General features: G+C 45.1%; 1 protein-coding gene across 9 annotated transcripts in view; it reads right to left on the bottom strand.

Annotated features, from left to right (window-relative positions):
- Positions 1–21,982, bottom strand: part of TNIK (TRAF2 and NCK interacting kinase) — a 280,941-nt gene that overhangs the window by 72,314 nt on the left and 186,645 nt on the right. For all 9 annotated transcript variants that reach the window (XM_014455950.2, XM_023753889.1, XM_023753886.1 and 6 more), the window contains exons 11-12: positions 19,741–19,807; positions 14,756–14,960 (exon numbers count right to left, since the gene is read on the bottom strand). In XM_014455950.2, the coding sequence (XP_014311436.2) occupies positions 14,756–14,960; positions 19,741–19,807 (272 nt within the window). The remainder of the gene's footprint in view (positions 1–14,755; positions 14,961–19,740; positions 19,808–21,982) is intronic.

Below are 21,982 nucleotides of genomic sequence, written 5' to 3'. Positions count from 1 at the left end.
TCTGAGTATGCCTTACCTACTCTCAATCTAGGTTAAAAGCTCTTTGTGGACAGGGTCTCTGTTCCACTCCAGTTTTCATCTCCCACTATATCCAATGTAGAGCCTCATACCACTGATACTTGTTGCATTGAATACCGTTGATTGGGCAGCAAGAAAAGGAGAGAAAACCATGCAGAGCCATCCTTCTAAGACCTCCAGGCCTTTTATGTGGAGCACAGACAAGATCTAAGAATGTTTTTCTAAATAGAGATCTACTTATGGTTGGCACTGGCATAGTATCTATTGGCTATCATAGAGAAAGGCAGAAGAAAAATAAAATAAGAAAATAAGCATGTAGCCAGAAGGAGTGGAAAGAGGGGAAATAGTATTCTGAATTTCATTCAGATTATGCATAAAGATGTCAGTGGTTCTGCTGTCCAAAAAAATGGCTTAAACCAACTCCTCTACACTGGGGGGTAGGGGAGCCCGGGGGAAGGTCAAGGGGGAAAAAAAGGAGACATATGTACTACTCGTTGTAATACTTTAAGCAATAAAAGAAAATAAAAAAAAACACACAAAACCAACTTCTCTAACATTCGTGGCAGATGCCCCACCTAGAAGGACCTGCCTGCAAGTATATTTTCATCCGCCTCTTCTTAGAGGCACCTCCAAAAGTTATATCACTTAAAATTAGATATTCAGTGGGTTCTTATAAGTTTGTTTTATTCCTGGTTGAGGAATGACTGATAATACTCCAGGTTAAAATCATTGTAGCCTTGCTGGATGGAGTAGGTCACCAGGGGCTTCTTGTCTTCCTTGTACTCTCTGGAGGTTCCCAAAGAATGATTTTTCTTAATAACAGTCTGGTCCTCTCCATGGGTGTTCCCCCTCCAGCCACCTTCTGGAGGAGGCTGTGTGGCTGCATGTTCAAGTATATGAGCAGGTAAGTTTATTTTAATGAGAAAGATAATCCTGCACCCTGCTCAGGGGACCCTCAAAAGTTATACATTGATCCCAAATTGACTGTGTAGAATTGCAGGTCTTTAAATTCTTGCAAAAGAATGTCCCTTTAATCTGCAAATATCCAATTCATATTAAAGTTATAATAAATAATCCTCATGGGTGCTCATGACAAAGACTGTGGAGTTTGCCTTCCTTTCCTTTTGTTTCGTTAAATGTTCTTTTCAGATGGCATTTAACCAACAGAAATGTGCGAACTGCACAGGGTGCTCTGGCTCTTATGGAAGTGACTTTGATGAATGGTTAGGCCATAAATTGCATTTTACAATGTTATCAGAACAGCCGAATAAAGCTAATCACTGTGCCTGTGGTAGGAATATCACCTCAGACATTATTCCCAGCACTACTCACCACGACTAGGCGAGTGTGTAGGTTTTCAACAATCTCAGAGAGCTCGCCTGAGTAACACGTTTACTCTTATCTGATGGACAATAGGAATTTATCTGATGGAGTTTGCCTCTTCTCTGAGCTGCCAGGATCTCGGAGTCAGGCTGGTGGCCCCCGGGCACCTGCACTTGGTCGCCATGCTGTGCCAGGTCCTGGGAATGGACCTGGCTGGCTTCCTCTTGTTTTTCTCTTCTACTTTATAGTCCATTTTACTTTATTTTATTTTCTGTTGATGTATTCATCTTTGTAAGCGACCTTAGTCCTCTTTTTGGAATGAAGAAAGGTCATTAAGATGGGTCCACACTAATAAACAAATGAAAACCGAGCCTTGATCTCCCATATCTTTTTAAACTCAACATCTTCCTTGGGAAGCTCAAAATGAAAATAAGCAAGAAATTGTTGACTTGTAATTTGGTTCTTTGTCGATGAAGATGCCACCTCTGTTTATGTCACCTGAGCCTGTGGTGAAAGTTTTTTCACAGCAGTGGGGACCAATCTGCTCTGATCCGGACAGAAGAGAGTTGGTTAAGGTGAGCTACCCAGACGTACACAGAGCTGGTGGGGCCTAAAGAGGGGTGTAACTGAGCCTCCTTTCTACTCATCAAGACAGTAAAAATTGTAATTTCTGTGTATGGGTGTTTTCTTTTTTCAACCCAAACATGTACTCCATCATAGATTATTCTAATTAGAGCCTTATGATCTAAGGCTATGAAATAAGTGGGGCAAATGTTATTTTAAAATTTCCTTCTTTTATAACCTTTCGGGAAGGTTTAATGCCTTGTCAATGGCCACATGATAACTTAGGAGAAAATCATGGAATGAATACAAACCATGACGTTGGGCACTGTCTGTGAGTGCCAGGTATTTGCTGGGCAGGTTGATCGACATGCTTCAGCTCATTTAATCCCACAGAGTGATGACAGAGTTTGTTATTATTATTCCCATTTTATAGATAAGCAAATTGAGGCTCAGAGAAGTTAAGTAAATTGTTCCATGTCTCACAGCTGGAAATGGTGGAGCCTGGAATCGAGCCCAGGTCGGTCTGATTCCATGCTCTTTCCACGCTATGCCCTCCTACCTCCCGGCCCCTAGTGCTCAGGAGAGTGATCTATCCGCTGGAGATCAGTGGGAAGGACAGTGAGAGTGTGGGGAGGAGCTGAGCTAAAGGCAACTCATCTCTCCTGGCACCATCAGCACTTCCTTCAATGTCCTTAAGAAATTCCAGATGAGATACTTAGTTGTTTTTATCTACTTACCAAACATGCAGGTTGAATTTGGGTCTGGTTCTCATGACATTTGGTAGATTCCGAGGAAACGAGGCTAGATGCCATTGTGTAAAGATTTGGGGCCCTGAGTCTCTCTTTTAGATACATCACATCCATTATATAGACACACAGGTAACATCCACACTTGTGAATTAATACCCCATAACTGTAATACAACATGTCATTGGGGACAGGGGAGGTAGGAGAGGCAAAGGACGCAGAGGAAAGAACACTGGGTAAGAAATAAGAACACTAGATTCTAGTCTGGCTCTGCCACCAAAACAAACACTGCAGACTACACAGTCTCAATAGATATTTATTTAACACATGAGTGAAGTGTTCTATGACCTTGAATAAATCACCTTAATCTGATGTCACAGGGGGCAGATAAGGTCATCTCACAGGTCTGTTCAGTCTAAAAGAGTCTAAGCAAGGATGTGCCTCATCGCAAAGCAAAAATCCACTAGCAATTCAGAATGAGAAGTGAAACAAAGCAGAAATTCTCTTAGAATTTGCTCTGAGAGAGCTCCTCTTGGTTTTCATCCTGGTGACCTCCTGGAAGTGGTGAGAGGGGACCCAATGACCGTGGAGGATCCGAGTCAGCCTCCAGAGGAGAGCAAGCTGCTGGCGCAGGATCCAGTCGGGCTCCTTGGGAAGTACCTCAAACCATCCCCTTGACTCAGGGGCTCTCTGCTCAGACACACAGATGAAAGGATGCAGTGTGGTCTTTTAAATCAACCACACAGTGAAGTAGGACTGTTCTGTATAAACTTCACAGAAGCTCTGGGCATTTCATTTGCACAAGTTAACATTTGCTAAGGTTTCCTTTTGGAAAGACCACAGCAGGGCAAGGGCATGATTTCTTGTAACTAAAACTGGGATTCCAAACTTTTTTTTTAAATAGAAAGGACATTAAGAGTGATGGTGAAACAGCCTGCCACCTCTGAATTCACTACACAACGGAGTAGTCAGAATAACAAAAAATAATAATCATAGATAATATGAACAAACACTTATGTTGTGCCTCTTCTGATGCAAGACAGAATTCCTGGGATGCATATAGAGGAGGAACAATATTCTAAGCCCTATACTCATTCAATTCTCACCACAACACTTTTAGGTACAGACTATTGTCATTGTCCCAATTTGACAGCTAAGGAAACTGAGGCACACACAGGCCAAGAGCTTGCCCAAGTTCACTCGGTAAGTGCAACGCCAGGACCTCACTCTGTGTGTGGCTCTTGGCAAGCTTGCTCTCTGGGTTGAAAGAAGCTGGTTGAGACATGTACGTATACCATGTGAAGGATGTCGTGTTCTGCCTTTTCAGGTGCCCATTTTTTTCTCTTTCTATCATCACTTCGTTACCTATCTTTTCTTCACAGAAACAGTAATCAGAGAACCATTAGAGAAGCTAGACACGCTACACATACCTCCTTCTTTTATTTTATACTCTTTATACTATTAAAGATAAACCATCCAACCTACTCATTCATAGCTTTCCTGGAAATTAATTGCCTAAACTCTTCCTTTGAACTCCCTGGTCAACTTTTTATTGTTGTTGTTATTTTTGTTAATCCTCACCCATGGATATTTTCCCATTGATTTTTAGAGAGTAGAAGGGAAGGGGAGACACACACACACAGAGAAACATGGATGTGAAAGAGACACATCAATTGGTTGCCTCCCACACACATCCCTGACCAGGGCCAGGGATCAAGCCTGCAACTGAGGTATGTTCCTTTGACCAGAATCAAACTTGGGAGCCTTCAGGCCTCAGGCCTATGCTCTATCTACTAAGCCAAACCGGCTAGGACTCCCTGGCTAACTTTTGAAAAGTAGGCAGCCCCATGGCTAAGCACAGGCTGAGCTGCAAGGAGGCTTTAATGAAGAAGTCTGGTCCTTTCTCTCCTATTGATGCCAGTCAATGTGATTACTCAGAAGCTCTTATTATCTCTGAGCCACAACAGTTTCCCCTGGGTTTTCCTGGGATTTGCATAGAGGAGCAAGAATGGCCTGATGGACATGCTGAGTACCTATGACCCTGTAGGTTAATGTAAAAGTCAGTGCATATGTAACTCCTAAGTTCCCTCTGCCATTATTTGGAAGGCTTAGATGAAACTCTAGATTGAGTTCTAAGAAAACAAGCCCATTATAAACCAGTTTATTAATACAATGTCTACAGAGGGGGCCACCCTGCACATCTGGGTGTTACTAAAGATGCTAAGTTATATCATACGTGGAAAGGTTGCAGGAACAGGCACCATTTGGGGAAGAGCATTATCATTGCCTCCAAACACTTTTGGGCTCAGGTGGAAGGCATTTTAGTTTTATTCGGCATACTGTGTATTAATGGAAGGCAGGTCTGTAATGCACGAATCAATAACAGGCTAAGTTGCTCAAAAATAGAATAGGCTGCATTAAGCCTCTAAAAGTATAAGCAGAGATCATATATTAAACAGGCTAAATGACTCTGTTTGAAGAATATCATCAAGCTATTGCTTTGAGAGAAGTGGCTTAGATCACTTTTGAGGTCCCTTATCTTCCCCAACCTCTATGAGTCTATAAAACTACTCACTGAAGAAAATAAAAGTGAAATGAAAACAATTCGATGTAAATGCCATGTGAAATAACATTCGGTGAAACTATTTTGATGTCGCAGTTTTATGGTCAGGATCAACTAATAATGATTATGAAACACAAGAAATGCAGATGAGCTGTGATAATAAGAGGCTCCATGAAGAGCCCAGACAATGGAAGGCAGGTCTGTAATGCCCGCTGCCTACAGTCCCTGAAAGGCCATACCTGCCATCCACCTACGGTCAGCAACTGTCTAACGTCTCTTTCCAGTATGAAATGCTGCATTTATATAAACCAGCATATCTTCCCCATTCCTGGAAAGCATGGGAAGCGGTCTGGGCAAAAGGATTTAAAATAACAGCAGCATTTTCCTGCGACTTCCTCACGTTGGCAGGAAACCCCTCCCACCAAGGATCCAGGTGACTATACAGACAAAGCCCCACCTCCTGCATCACGGCAGGTAACTGAGAGTCAGTTGTCCTTCTGGGATCCACACACCCATGCACACCACGTGGCCTCTGAAGCACGAGCGTGGGACAAAGAGCATCCGGTTTGTCAGCCTGGCGCCCAGCTGTTTCAGAATTTCTGTTCAGTTATTGGAATAATGGAGCTCAGGTCCAGCTAGGAAGCATTCAGTCTTTGTGCCAATGCTGATGACATTCAGGAATAAAGGGCCCCTCTGCCTCCCGCCAGAGGCCCCTGCTTACAGCACACATTAGGATGCCCACAGTTAATGATTAAATGAACTGAATGCCATTTCTCAGCAGTGCCGATGAATGAACACTCCAGGCCTTAAAAGGGGGGAGTTATTCTTGCTCACGGTGCCTCTCTCTTTGGAGAGCCTGGGAATGTGGTCCAGTGGGAATGCCACACTGGTGCACAGCCACACTCATGTCCCCGGCTCCTGCTTCTGCCCACTCAGCCTGCTCAGCTGCATGCAACGCTGAGCCCTTGCCCTGAAAAGAGGTTGACTTAGAGGAGCAACAACTAGGCAGATAATGAGAAACAAAGATATTTCCCTTCCTGTACATCTGTGTTCTGGAATTTATTCGTGTACTTACTGGGTGCCAGGTATTGTTCTAAGCACTTGTATGTATTAACTCATTTACTCCTTGAAACTACCCCTGTCCCATTTTATGAATGGGCAAACTGAGGCAGAGAGGTCTAGTCTAAGATCACAAAGTGTGGCGGCGCCGGATTCAAACCCAGGCAGTCTCTTCCTTATATACGCTGGAATACCTTGCTTCTACCTTCTTGGTGAAGGGGTCAGTTCCAGTGCTGGGTCCCTGATGCCCAGAACTTACTATTCAGGCATCAAAAGGACCCTATCTTCTTATGGGTTTAATTCAGGACTCGATGCAGCCACTTGACAATAATGGGATTATAATCAGACAGTGTTGGAAATGACAGCAAGAAATACCGATAAGAGAATCCATTGAAAAGTAGAGGTGGCCAGGGGAAGGTCTCCTGAGGCTCGGCTGGGAAGAAGAGACCTTCCAAGGTGGCATTTGATCCTCGTAAACGAGGTACATCCAGGAGGATGAAGATGGGCTGCCCTGTGCTGACTAGGCCAGGACTGCCGGCCAAGGTAACAGTAGATGGACATCCCAGCAAGACACAGGAAGAGGGAAGCTCTCAGGGAAGGACCCTCAAAAAGGGATGGCAGAGTCCAGGTTTTATAGTAAACAGGGACGGTACATTAGAGAACTAAGAAAGGCAGGGAAATGGAAATGCTATCTATTCAGAAAACCCTTAAAACCAACAAATGAAAAGTAACAACTTTGAAATCATGAGTTCCACAATGACAATAAAGTATTCACCTAAGGATATCAGTCCATGCCTGTGCCAGGCATGGTGTCTAGATTTCTGTATATATGATTCCATTTACTTCTCACAACAAAGTAAATAGTATCTTAATTGTGTCTATAAGGAAGCTGAGGTTCAGAGAAGGTAAGTACTTTGCCCAAAGACCACATAGCTAGAAGCACACCTTGGTCGCCACACCCTCAAAGCTGGTGCACTTTGCCTCATAATCTGTTATCCTGCCATTTAAAAAACTAATGACACATTTACTCTTAATGACTTAACTGAATTCCTATTAGTATTACAACAAATATTCTTCCCAAGGCATAAAAAAATCTTACCTGTTGGTACATTTTATTTTAATAAATTCAAGAGGTTTTACTGCTACACATGAAAGAATTCAAATTGTTGGAAGTTATATCTCTGACTTCAGCCAAAGGGACCCAATACCAATAATAATAATAACTAATAGTGGTTAAGTGTCTTGTAAGCATTGGTCCTATTCTAAGCTTTCTATGAATTAACTAATTTAATCCTCACAATAGCCTTGGGCGTAAATGCTATTGTCATTTCAGATGGTGCTAATGAAGAAACCGAGGCACCAGAAAGTTAAAAAACTTCTATCTATTAAGGAAAATAACCATTAGCCAAGATATGACTCTCAAGAGAATTTCCCCAAATGCTCTGCGCTCATGAGACTTTTAAGAGCTTTGATATATTGTCCTGTACATACTGACTCTTAAAGAGATACGCAGCTTTCCCCTGCCCCTTTATCCTGCCCCCCCCTTCCCCTCACCAACCGCTGGCGCTTTTTTTGGTCTACGAGCAGCTGGGAGAAACTACTTAGGTTCCAAAGAATAAGCTCACAAACACTGGCTTCTCTGGGGTTGGGCTCCAGCTGGCACAGCTCCTGTGAGGCTGGCCTGGTTACCCTGAGTGAAAACAAATGCTAAGAGGGACCTTAAGCAAAAGCTGACCACAAATAGATGAGCATGTAATTATACAAAGTTCTCTAAATAGAAGTCTGAGGTGGGTCTTGCTGGTAACAGTTAAACTGGACTTGTCAGTTAAACTGGACTTGTCAGTGGGATGCTCAGGAAGTGGGATACGGGGAGACTCTGAGGACCCCCAGAGCATGCAGGGAGTACACAGTGGCCCTCAAATTCAAACCAACAACTTTCCACTTAAAAATCAGATCTGACTTCCTGAGCAAGTAAGTATCTTCTTACAAAACAAAGAGGAAATGAATGCATTTCTAAAGAGTACCACAAACCACCACCCCCCTTTTTTTACATCCTCACCTGAGGATATGTCCTTTCCATAGATTTACCCACAACTTTTTGGTGTACGGGACGATGCTTCAATCAATTGAGCCACTCAACCAGGGCAAAACAAATTTTTTAAAATATTTTTTGTTTTGTTTTTGAAACTAAAGGATCCTGCTATCATGTTTGACCTTTGGGCAACATTCACAGAGCTGGTCCCTTTAACCCTATGCTCAACATCAAGGTCCCCTGATGTTCCTTCTGTGTGCTTATCAGTCTTCTTTGCTGGCTTCTCCTCTCCTGCTCTGACTTCTCTGAGTTCAGGCCCAGACTTTCTCTCTCCTCAGTATAGATTCCCATTGCCAAAACCCAGCAATTCCCACCTTTCCCATCATTCAACCCCTTCTACAGCTGTTTCTATAATCCAACTGCATCCTTGGCATCACCATTGGCCGCCTCATAGGCATCTTAAACTCACTATGTTGCAAACTGATATTATTCTCCTCCTTCCAAACCTGGTCCTCCACCTGGATGGTCCAGTCTGATGTCGGGAACCTTCTGGGACTGCCCGCTCTGCTTCACCTCTGACGTCTAGTCAACCCCAGATCCTGTATGCTCTACAGGCAACATCTCTCTCAAATGGATTCACTTTTCTCAATCCATCTGAAGCACTCCCCTCTCAGGCTTGGACTACCTTGTCTCTCCCACTTGTGCTCCTTCCAATCCCTCTCCTTGCAAGAGCCAAAGTTCCATTTTAAAACTGCAGATCTGCCCTAACTGGTTTGGCTCATTGGGTAGAGCGGCAGCCTGTAGACTGAAGGGTCCCGGGTGGATTCTCGTCAAGGGCACGTGCCTGGGTTGCAAGCTCGATCCCCAATAGGGGGCGTGCAGGAGGCAGCTGATCGATGATCCTCATCATTGATGTTTCTATCTCTCTCTCTCCCTTCCTCTCTGAAATAAATAAAAATACATTTTAATAAAAGTTTTTAAAAATAATTATAAATAAAACTGCAGATCTGATCATATTCTCTTGGTTAACATGTGAATATTTCCTCACTATTCTTAAAGTAAAATTCAAAACTCCTTAGCTTGGCCTAAGAAGCCCTGCTTCCCTGCCTACATCCTCTGCTCTCCTTCAGCTGGACTCCAACCAACATGCCTCCCAGCCAGGCTAGGCTCCTGTCCCCGTGGTACATGCCCATAGTACGCATTCTTCTCCACCACATCACTCTGGCAATGATAACGAATGATTGAATATTTGCCTAATGCCTGTTTCCCTCACAGATCTAGTCTTCACAAGGGCAGACTGTATTCCCAGTATCCTGCATAGTGGAAGTAGGCAGTCACTAAATTTGTTAAATGACTGCCTGCAGAAATAGGGGAAAGGTTTTAATTCTTCTGTACACTTAAGCAACAACAGTTGGGCTCAATGTCCTTGAATGCCTCAGTCACCATAAAACGCTAGAGGCTTAGAGAGAACTCACTGCTGAGACTGCCAGTCTCTCATTTTGTACAGTAGGGCTCCAGTACTACTAGATATCAGTGGTATTTCTTAAAAAAACACACAAAAAAAACTTCAGGTGACAGAACCAAAGCAGTATGCTATCTTTCAGGTAGAACTGGTTGTTTTATCACTGGACAATGTCATATGGTCTTGAAGGGCACTGACTGAGACCCAGGTGGCTTAAAAAAATGAATGCAATTCTCTGAAGGATAAAAGTTCCTACCATGGAGCAAGTTGGCACTCCTGGGATCAATTTGATTCACTCCTGTGACTTAAATATACTCTTTCCAAAATGAAGTATAAAAGGTCTTCTGCAAATTGAAATATATATATCTCACTAGTATCATCTCAAACCCTCGAGCAGAATCAGGCATCACCATAAACCTTCTGCTCAAGGTCAGTGTCTGCAAAGATGACCAGAGTGGGTGTCCCAACACCTCCTGGCTCCTAACTCTGTAGTAGAGAATAAAATAAGTTGTGCCTTGTCTAGGCCAAGCAATGAAAAAGTTTATTGCACTGAGTAAAATAGAAGAAGCCCTCTACATGCGCTGTCTCACTATTGCTGGGCTCATTCCCCTGAGCTGGGTTTAATCAAGTTCCTGGAACTTAGTTATAAATTGTACTTTGTCATTGGACACAGCTGAGAGTCTTGCATTCACCATTTAATTGGCTTGAAGCCACGTCTTTTCACAAGCTGAAAAATGACTACCTTCACTGTACAAAGTCCTTCCAAGAATATGCGGATACTGATTTAGAACCACGCCAAATCCACGTGGTGACCCATAAATAGCAAAGGACATGCAGGGCTTCCTTAGAAAGCCCTGGTAGGAGCTGACATCTGAGATCACCGAGGAAGACGATGGCTGTAACCTACACAGCCTCATGTAACCAAAAGGACACCTGAAGGGCCTTTATTTGGAAATGGGGGTGTATTTCCCAGCATGCCTACACAAGCCTGCCTGACCACAGCAATGCAACATTTGCAAGTCTACCTATAGACTTTAACTGCTTCCATGTGATGATGTAGTTCAAGTTCCTACTCAGAACACCAGAAACTCAAGTTGTCACCCCAGGCCAGGGCATCAGACCTGGATGGGGATCCAGCAGGAGAAGGACACAGGAGGGGCGTCCCTGGTGGCAGAGACAGTCCTTACTTAGAGGTTCAGAATTTACAGCCATCTGAGCTTCCTATTTCTTTTTCTTCTCTATTGAGCAATAGGGACAAGATATAGGATCAAAAAATAAAACAGGTATAGTCTCTTGAAGTCCTGCAGGCACGAGCATTCCTGCTTCTGGTGAGAAGTCAGGGCTCGTGCACACTGGTGCACAGAGCAAAGTGTCCTCACGCATGCAGTCGCCTTCTGTGCAGGTGGGGACTGACAGGGTGTGTTCCCAGGCATGCGTGTGCCCCCCTGAGTCTGAACGCTGACCTGCATCCAAGGGAGAGGCTACGGAAATGCCACCAAAGAAGAGATGTGAGGAAGCCTCGGCAGTGGCTCTGACTGGGAGCAGGAGAGCCAGACCCGCTCAGAGATGAGCACCGCGGGGTGCAGCTTCCCTGCCCTGGCTCCGAAATCCTTCATTTCTCAGGGTAAAAGGCCACTGAAGGGGAGGCCAGGTGAAGACTATGGAAAAGCATGCTGACCATGGCTTATCAGCGGTGAGGCAGGATGGGTGCAGCGACAGCACTTGGGCTCCAAAGTCCGACCCCTGGCTTTGAAATCTGGTTTCTTTTGAAGCCGTGTGACCTTGAACAAGTTATTAACCTCTGTGAGGCTTGGCTGCATTATCTTTAGACTGGGGTGGCTCTGAGGATTAAATGAGCCAATTCGCATAAAGTGCTGAACAGAGTACCTGTCCTATGGTAAGTGCTTCATAACTGTTAGGAATGATGATTCCAGCAACTTAATAAAAAAACATTTAAAGCTCAAATAAATCAAACCAGGTAAGAGGGAACAAAATCTAAAACATCAAAACAACAAAATAATACAATGCATCCTTGGAAAAGATGTTGCATTAATTAAGGATCTAAGTCCAAGAGCCGAAGGTCTTTTAGTCGTTACGTTTAAGTAAAAATAAAAGGAAATGTGTGTGTGTGTGTGTGTGTGTGTGTATCCATGCACATGTTTGCATTCTTCAGCATTTCAAATGGGATGATGGGGGATTTTCTAGGGTTACACGGTAAGTATTTTAGCCTCAAATGCAGTGTCACAAATCACTGCACAAGGAGCTCACGGATGCAAACAGCTAAGGTTTTCACGGTGTGATGCTCCAATGATGAGGCGGTCTTGGAAATGCTCTTGGAAGGAATAAACCACAAGCCAGGGAAGAAAGCAGGAAAAGCAGGATTTGGGGGCAGTGCTTAGCTGGGGAGAGGGGTTTGACCAAGAATCTAGGGAGTAAGCCTTTAATCCAAACAGCAGCGGCCCTAGGTCCTCAGAGACCAGAGTGCCTGGAGGAAACGGTGTGGCCCTTGGCTGGAGGCCAGGAGAAGCCACAACTGGCCTGGGTGGGCTGAAGGAGGTGACACCAGGGCACAGCCACAAGGACGTGCCAGACTTCCACTATGTACCCAGGTGAGTAACCACAGGTGCAGGCAGCTCCCCTGTTGCACCAGGCACTTCACTTCTGAGAGCTGCCTGACCACACCCACTCTCCCTTCCCCCTGCCTCTGCCTGCTCCTCCCAAGGTCTCTGCCCCTCAGCACTGCAGTGCCTCTTTCTATGACGGTGTAAGTCTCAGACTAGAAGAAGGTGAGCTTTAAACTTCTCATGTACCGAGTGTTCTTTTCTTTAAAAAATACATTTTTATTGATTTCAGAGAGGAAAGGAAAGGGAGAGAGAGAGAGAAACATCAACGATGAGAGAATCATCTAATGGCTGCCTCCTGCAAGCTCCCCACTGGGGATTGAGCTCACAACCCCGGCATGTGCCCTGACCAGGAATGGAACCATGACCTCCTGGCTCACAGGTTGATGTTCAACCACTGAGCCAAATTGTTGGAGCAATGTGCTGAGCGTTCTGCACACAGATGATATTACAGACTTACATACTTAGCTGAGAAAGAGCTTCCCTTGCCTACTGCTACCTGCAGAAGCCTACAAGTTCAAAGCTCTGATACTTACTAGTATGTACATTTACCATTTCAGGGCCCTAGGTGAGTGGTCAGCAAACTGCGGCTCGCGAGCCACATGCGGCTCTTTTCTTTGGCCCCTTGAGTGTGGCTCTTCCACAAAATACCACGTGCGAGTGCGCACGTACAGTGCGATTGAAATTTCGTGGCCCATGCTCAGAAGTCGTTATTTTGTGGAAGAGCCACACTCAAGGGGCCAAAGAGCCGCATGTGGCTCGAGAGCCACAGTTTGCCGACCACTGCGCCTAGGTGAACAATGGGATCAGGGAGACCTGGTGTGAATCCCGGCTTTGCACTTATCTGCCCTGCCACATGGAACTAATTACTTCCCCTCCCTAAACCTCAGTTTCCTCCGGCTAAATGGAGATTATATGCACTTTGCATGAGAAATGATGAATAAATGCAAAGAGATAATGATAGGAGATAAGATCTTGGATATAAGCAAAGTACCCCACCCGGCCCCTGACACACAGAAGTCATTCAATAATTGCAACTGTTGGACAGTACTGCTGCTGGTCTGCATATTAATATTCCAGAGACCTAATGAGGTTGATGGGATTCATTGCAAACTGAAACTGAGGCCTGGATGAGCCATTTAAAAAGCAATCTGCTCCTGCTGTCTGCAATTCGCCCCCCCTTTAACTGCAGGGGCCACTGGACAGTGCAAGTGAATGCTGTAAACAGTTAACGGGGAGCGTGACAGTGTTGGGAAAACTGTAAAATTCCTGCCCCATTACTGCGCAGTTAGTGAACCTTCTATCTGCCATCCGATTTCCTCTGCTCCACCGGTTTCCTAATTGTCTAGAGTATGTGATGTATCTGGCACAGGAAGGAGGCTTCAGAGCAAGGTTCTGGGAAGGAGGCTTTAATAAGCGTCTGGTCTGTAAGACCACAAAGGAAAGAGCCTCAGCCAGGACCGGCCATGCCGGAGGTATGGTTCCCCACAAAAATGAGAGCAATGCCTGCAGGTGAAGGCAAGTCTCGCCCACAAACTGGAAGCCAAGCCCCGGGTCACAAAGGTGTCTGGAAGGCCTCGCAGCTGCTTTCCCCAGTGTGCAGAGGAATAACAAAGGAGTGTCATTAAAAGCAGGCCCTGCTTCTCCATCCTTGTCAGCTCACTTACCTGCTTATTCACTGTGGTCTAGTTAACACCTATATTTTACTTCTTAGTCACTGACTCATTCATTCATAATTAGTTCATTCATTCCACAAATGTTTATGAGGCACCTGTGTGCTAGGCACTGTTTGGGCCATTGAAGATATATCAGGGATCAAAGGGACAAAATCCCCTGCCCTCAGGGGCTTAAAGCCCAGTGGAAAGAGACAGACAGATGAAAATACTTACAGAGAACGTGTAAAGGTGATAGGAGATGTAAAGATAAGAAAGCAGGGAAGACAAGGACATGCCAGAGAGAGGAGTGTGATTTTAAGTAAGGTGGTCAAGGAGGCCTCACTGAGAAGGTCATCTTTTATTTTTAAATATATTTTTATTGATTTCAGAGAGGAAGGGAGAGGGAGAGAGAGAAACATCAGTGATGAGAGAGAATCATCGATTGGCTACCTCCTGCACGCCCTCTACTGGGGATTGAGCCCATTACCTGGGGATGTGCCCTGACCAGGAATCAAACCAGTGACCTCTTGGTTCATAGGTTGAGCTCAACCACTGAGCCACACTGGCTAGGCAAGAAGGCGATATTTGAAGGTGTGTGTGCTCCAAACAGGCTAGGCCTGACCTCAGGATGGGATCTGGGCCCACAGTGGATACCCAGGGAGTGACCCCAGCCAAGAGACGTGGAGTGCAAAGGCAGCCGGAGCATGCTCACCTCCTCCAGCCGCCGCCGCTGCTCCTTCTGCTCCTCTATGCGCTTCTGGCGCTCGGCTAGCAGCTGCCGCTTGTGCTCCTCGTTCTCCCGCTGCTGCTGCTCCAGCTGCTGCCTCCGCAGGGCCTCGGACCGCTCCTTGTTGGCCAGCTGCAGCCGCAGGAAGTCCCGCCGCAGGGTTGACTCTCCTGGCAGGTTCAGAATGGAGCTGTGGGCAGGACAGAGACATCAGGATCCCACAAGGGGCAAGAGCAACTGCTACCATGGGTCTAGGGGGAGGAGTTCAGGGCAAATAAATCACCCATCTAAAGGAGCCACTTGCTCAAGCTCAGGCTCTTAGGTCCTCCATTAAGTGTATTACTCACCCCCAAAAGAAACAGAGTCAAAGTAAGAGACTAGTGTCCGGACTCCCTTTCAGTTGACTACTGCATACACGTGCTGTCACCCTCCCTAGAGGGATGTCACATTCCTAGAGGCCACACCGCTCTCACCCTTGTGACATGGCAAAGATCTCTTTCTAAAGTCTTTAGTGTGTGTGCAAGCCCTGAGCCCCAGACCAGCTTATTTTCATGTTTAAGAAAGGCAAGAACAAAGCCAGAAAATAAAAATTAATTGGGAGCTGAGGGAACCTCCTCTCCTTAGAGGAGTACAGGTCACCCTCACTCACATCACCTCCTTGACTTCTGTACCAAACCACAGGAGGCAAAGGGCAGGCTGCTCACGTGAAGATGTGATGAAGATGTGATGAGCCAGGGAGGGGAAGTGTGGAGCCAAGGTTGACAGAGCAGGACTTGAACCCAAGTCTGCCAAGTCCAAGGGTTCAGGACTTGTCTTGTGCGCCGTCCCCCTGCCCCCCAGTTAAAGTGAAGTTAAGTGGTTTGGTTCTGGCCACATGCAACTGGGACTTCAACCAGCTCACTGATCCTAGATTCCCTTTAAGAACTGTGAGCCTCAATCCACCTCACTTGCAAAATGGCCATTAGGCACATGCGTGTGCATGTATGTGTTTGTATGTGCATGTGGCAGAGAGAACAAGGGGGGCAGAGGAACAAAAAAACACTGGTAATTGAGGGCTGTCCTACTCACCACCCAACTGCATGTGTATAACTCAAAGTCACAGACACAACAGCCTAACAGACAGGTAGAAAATGGCTCCTATCTATACTAATAATAGAGGAATATGCAAATTGGCTGGGACGCCATCATGTAATGACCAATCAGGATGGGGGCGAGGCCATGGTGGAGAGCTCTCAGCATCCCTGCGCTGGGGGTCTGAAGGGTGCAGAGAGGAAGGGAGAGCAGATAGGCAGTTAGGGCGATCAGGCCAGGAGGGGAGAGCAGATAGGCAGTTAGGAGGATCAGGCCAGGAGGGGAGAGCAGTTAGGGCCATCAGGCCAGCAGGGGAGCAGTTAGGGGCATCAGGCAGGCAGGCAGGTGAGTGGTTAGAAGCCAGTGGTTCTGGATTGCGAGGGGGATCCCGGATTGGAGAGGGTGCAGGCTGGGCTGAGGGACCCTCCCCACTGTGCACCAATTTTGTGCACTGGGCCTCTAGTTTGTTCATACAAACCTAGCCCTTTTAATCTTTCTGGCAGCTCTCACTTGAAATAAATACATTAAATAATTATTGAGTGCCTACTACACAGCAGGCTCTAGTGGATACAGTAGGAGGTAACCAAATTCTTTCTCTAGAGTTATCTTCTTGTGGGAAAGACTGAAAAATAATTAGGCAGACAGACCAATTACAAATAGCATAATTTCAGGTATTGATCAGCTCTATAGAAGATAAAGTGTTAACAGTTTATGAGTGACAATGGCAAGGGTGCTGGGGTAAAAATTAGGGTTCTGCTTTGGATAGGGTGATTAGGGAAGACCTCTCCAAGAAGGTGACAGTTGAGCTAAGACTCAAATGATGAAGAGTCAGTCATAAGAAGTGGTAGGGAAGAATCCTTCAGGCAGAAGGAAAAGCAAGTACAGCTGAGCCCTGAATAACACAGGGGTCAGGTGTGCTCACCATTTCCTTGTGCAGTAGAAATTCTGTGTATAACTTTGGACTCCCCCAAAACTTAGTTATCACTCAATATCCATCGGGTATTGGTTCTAAGACCCGCCCCCATCCCCTTGCAGATACCAAAATCCAAAGATGGTCAAGACCCCTGTATAAATGACATATGTCAATGCACATAGTCAGCCTTATGTATCTGAGGGCCTGGGCAGTTCAAACCCGTGTTAAGGGTCAGCTGTATAGAGGTCTCTGGTGGGGACAGGAGTGGCCTCTTCAAGTAACTGAGCTCCAGCTGGTCTTTCCAAGAGCAGTGGGTGCTGGGGGCTAATTCCAGCAGGTCATAAATGCAAGAAGTTCATCAAAAGGTTGGTGGACCTTGAGGCTTCAGCAGGGCTGAAGATATATATTATTGCCTGCTGGAATGGCCAAAAGCATTTCCCCAAACCTAAAAATCTGCTATATTATTGCTTGCTGCCTGACAGCCGAAGGCAGTTCCCCCAACCTGACAATGCCTACTGTATACCAAACCTTACCTTTGATATGTATATGTATGTTTTAGGGCAATTTGTGTTAATAAAAAGCTAGGGGGTCCAGAGATTCAGAGAACTTGGTTACTGAAGCTAGGTCTCCTCTGACTCCTCAAAATGCCTTCCAAATTCATATTTCATGTCTAATCTCTTTATTAATTTACTCACAGCCCCTTTTCCAAATTCCTGAGCCATTCTAGATGCTGAGAAACACCCCAGCAAGAGGGAATGACAGGGAGAGTGGTAGAGGAGGTCAGAGAGACAGGCCAGTGAGGGCAGAGCCACATAAGGAAAGATTAAGCAGGAGAGTAACATGATCTGATTTGTTTGGCTGCTGAATGGACGACAGTCTGCAGGGGATAGGAGGACAAGCAAGGCCACCAGCTGGGCTGCTACTGAAGTGGCTCTGGGGTGGAGACTTCAGGGCGGGAGTGGTGGGGATGGAAGTTGGGAGAATCATTTGGAACAGAGTTCATGAAATCTGTTGGTGGATCTCATGTGTGGATTGAAGGATGACTTGCAAGTTTGGTCTTGGCACCTGGGCAATGGTGGTAAGAACAACTGAGATGGAGAATGCTGGTGGGAGGAGCCGCTTTGGTGGCAGCTGATGAGGTGATCATTCTGTTCTGGAGATTGGATAGCATGCTATGTGAGATACTGCCAGAAAATGACATAAAAAGCCTTTGTTTGTGACATTCCAGATAAGAGACAGTGCTTGGATTCTACTAACAATCCTCCCCTAAAATGCACAGCCTTTGTGTAGAACTCTAAAGCAAAGCCCAAATGACAATCCTTATCTACGCAGGCCACCTGCTCTGTGCAAAGGCAGGGGGCCTTCTGGACCCTCACGTGCACACGAGGATGCTGGGTCAATGTCAGGTGATCTGAGCGGCATTACTGACTCCATCATGAACTCGGTGTATGACCAGGTTGCCACCCTTGGACTGTTACCTCATTTCTAAAATGAGATAACCACTGTCTCTTTCTACTTTTCAGGATTTCATGAAGATTATTAATTAGATGTGTCCATAAAACAGGACTTGAAACCTAGTCTTCAGTGTGATATAATGACATGTTACAATTATAGAAATGTCAAGGCATGGCTAGATTGGCTCCCTAAGTGACTGCTAACATGCAGTTTAGCAAGCATTAGTTAAAAAGGGCTTTTTCAGATCTCTAGAGAGTGATCAGAATGATTGACACGGCCGCCTGCTTGAGCTCTGGAAAATAGTGTACAACTTCTCTGAAAGCAGGGCATTTGGTCCTTGGCTTCGCAAGAATGATCATTTGCCATGTCACTACTTGACAGTCATCATCTCAATGCAGCTAAGCTAGGGGTGGCCAGGATGTTAAGTATCAGCTGGAAGGAAAGAATTATCTTTCAGTCTTTGACCTTGAGAAGTCCTGTGGTGTGAAACAGAGAAAAACCAGGTGGCCCAGCAAGCTCAGTCCCACCTGCCCTGTTCTGGGTATTTTGGCAATAATCCAGCTTGGTAGGTCTGAGTTAGCTCCGAAAAGGAACCCACCAGCTCATCCTAGTAGTAAATGAACTGGCCCCTTCCTTGGTCAAGAAGCTCCGCCTCCACAGTATGGGAACTGCTCCTTCTTCGGGAGCACTGGTTTCTCCTCCTGGGATGGCTAATGAATGAAGACCCACACATCCCAGTGATGTTTCTACTTGTGCATTTTCCCCATTTAATCTCACCTCACATGAACAGCGTGCCCACCATGATATGTGTGACTGTGCCCTGGGCTCACTCAACTGCCGCCAGCTGAATTCTCTCACGAAAGAGAGATCCTGGCAGCGTGAGCACACTGGCATTAATTATTTATAAACACAGACTAGAAGAAAGTTGGAATCAAAGTCAAGTGAAATTCAAAATGTAGAGATGATAATAATTAAGCAGCACTTGATTCTGGGGTCTGACACATGACAACAGGAGTGGGCATGAAAGTCTCTATTTAGGGTTCACCTCTAGAGTGTCATTTGATTTTCTGGAAATTGTTTCCTCTTGGATTAGGCTGCGGTGAAAATGCCGAGGCGTGTGACAAGAACAGTGGCTGCCCAAATGGGCTTCTCAAAGGTATGAATTGAATGACTCACGTTCAAAAATACCACTTAGGTCTCCAGAAAGATGTAGTTTTAGGTACTTTTAGTTCTGTATCACCCAGATAATTGCCTGCTGCCCATTCTACACATTACAGATGTGAAGAAACAAGGCCTTAGAATAGGGACCATAAATCTTGGGGAACAAGGTAAAGAATATGCTGATTTCCACATTTCCATGAATCTGCCTAGGAAAATTTTCCCAAATGAATGAGCATGTTTACAAGCAATAAATTAAAGAAGACCATCATGCTGGGATTCTTAAAAAAATGAACCTATAAATCAATAGGAAGTGAGTCACAAGCACAATTCAGAATGTGGAAATGAGAAGACGTGGCTCTTCCGCTCCTACCTGGGCTCTCCTGAGTCATTCTCCTCCTCTTCTTCCTCACTTCCACTGTACTCATACTCTGTCTCATCTAAAGAGAGACGCACAGAAGGTTAGTGCATAAAAAGGAAACTTAGCCCTGTGAAGCCCAACCTCCTCATTTCATATATAAATAAACTGAGGTCCAAAGAGTTGTCATTAATGCTGAGCTGGGACAGGCTCCAGACACCCTGACTTGAGCTCCAAAAGTTCCCATTAGCTGCATCCAAGTACATGGAATTAACCACATCCAAGCCTGTCCCACCTGACTCAAGATCGCTGTCTCCAATTCCCAGTGCTCATACAAAGGTGAAGACAAGGAATTGAAAAATCACCTTTCAGTTTGTGTTGACTCACAATATAGAACCACCTAAATGAATCTTTCATTGGCCCAGTTAACTTATTGTCAGTTTTAATAATTTTTCAAGTAGGAATTTTAATATGACTTATATAGACTCATAAATTGCCTTTAGATATCATGATAAATACCAGAAAGAGACGTTTGGCAGTATGTGCTATTAAAAAGATAGTTAAATGTGTTTTGATTGACCCTCTGGGGACATCCATTTAATTCAACTATATGTTAGGTTAACATGCAATAATGATTGAGACTGAGTCTTTGCTTTGCAGGAGATCAAAATTTAATGGACAAGACGGATAAATAAGTAATCAGAGTCCCTGTGACTATAAAGAAAGGGAACTAATCTTTGTTGGGTATCTCCCATGCCACTCACCATACCTGATACTTTACCGACGTTCTCCTATTCTCATAACAATCCTTCAACATAATACCCACTTTTCAAGTGAAGACACTGAGATTATAAGAGGTTAAGAAATATGACCAGTGTCATCTCATTAATAAATCTGGGATTTGGATTTAGAATTCAATACAAACTTTTTCTAATTTTAAAACTAGTGTTCTTTCCAACATATTAGGTGCTAAATAGAAGTACATAAAAATAGCAATACGATATCAGAGAAAGGATCAGCCAAGTCCACTGGTCATGATGGGGACATGAAATCTTTGGGGAGGAAATGAGGTGGGCCTTGGAGGGTCAGTGGGCCGCTTCCAGGCAGATGGTAGCTGAAAGTGGTGAAAAAGGGCATTCTAAGCAACATAACCAACTGACAGTGGCTGACGGTATTACAACGCATGGCATATTCAGGAACAATGACATGAGTGGTGAGATGTCTGGGTGTGAGAAAAGCAGATGGAGTGAGAAAGGCCAGCAGGTCTGATATATACAAGGCTTGCTGATCCTAATATAAACCATGCTGAGAACTCTTCTGCGGGTTGCTTTTGATTTTAAGCAAGGAAGGGTAGTGTCACATTACTATTATCCTTTCATAGCTGTGGGTTAGTAATTACTACTTGGAAAATATTTGTGTACCCCTAAAGGAACTAAAACTGCAATTTGGTTATGTTACCACCAGGGGCATGCTGAGGACTATAGCATCCTATATAATAAAAATTGACCCTAATGGCGGAACAACCAGTTGCTATGATGCGTACTGACCACCAGGGGGCAGACAGTCAATGCAGGAGCTGCCCCCTGGTGGTCAGTGCGCTTTCACAGGGGAGCGCCGCTCAGCCAGAAGCCAGCTCATGGCTGGCCAGCGCAGCAGCGGTGGCAGGAGCGGGCCTAAGCCATTAGTTGGACCTCCCCCGAGGGCTCCTGGGCTGCCAGAGGGATGTCTGACTGCCAACTGAGGCCCGATCCCCCAGGGAGTGGGCCTAAGCCAGCAGGTGGACATCCCCTGAGAGGTCCCGGACTGCGAGAGGGCACAGGCGGGCTGAGGGACCCCCCCACCCCCACCCCACCCCGAGTGCATAGATTTTCGTGTACCGGGCCTTTAGTTTCATCATAAACTTGAACACACTTTGCTTTCCATACTATTTAGCCATTAAAGGGATAATTAAATGAAGCTGAAAGTGTGATGACTTCAAGCATATTTTCTAAAATCACAAGTTAGCTTCATATATTTAGGCTACTTACATAGAGAACTTTCATAAAGTGTTTTAATATTCCACATTAAAAGTTTAATATTCCCAACTTTCAAGAAACAGAGTTCAAAGTAAAATACAGAAAATTTATCTATTAAAGGTAATTATAGCAAGGAAAAAAGCACCCAATTAATCCAATTACTTTTACTCTCTAGGGTAAAACCTTCATTTATCAGGCTTCTTAATTGTAATACTTCTCCAGAATCTGGTTTGATTGCTTTT

This window comes from Myotis lucifugus, unplaced genomic scaffold (genome assembly GCF_000147115.1).
Source record: "Myotis lucifugus unplaced genomic scaffold, Myoluc2.0 scaffold_53, whole genome shotgun sequence".
Lineage (NCBI taxonomy): Eukaryota > Metazoa > Chordata > Mammalia > Chiroptera > Vespertilionidae > Myotis > Myotis lucifugus.
Note: the sequence above shows the minus strand (reverse complement) of the source record. Positions and strands in the feature narration are given on the sequence as shown.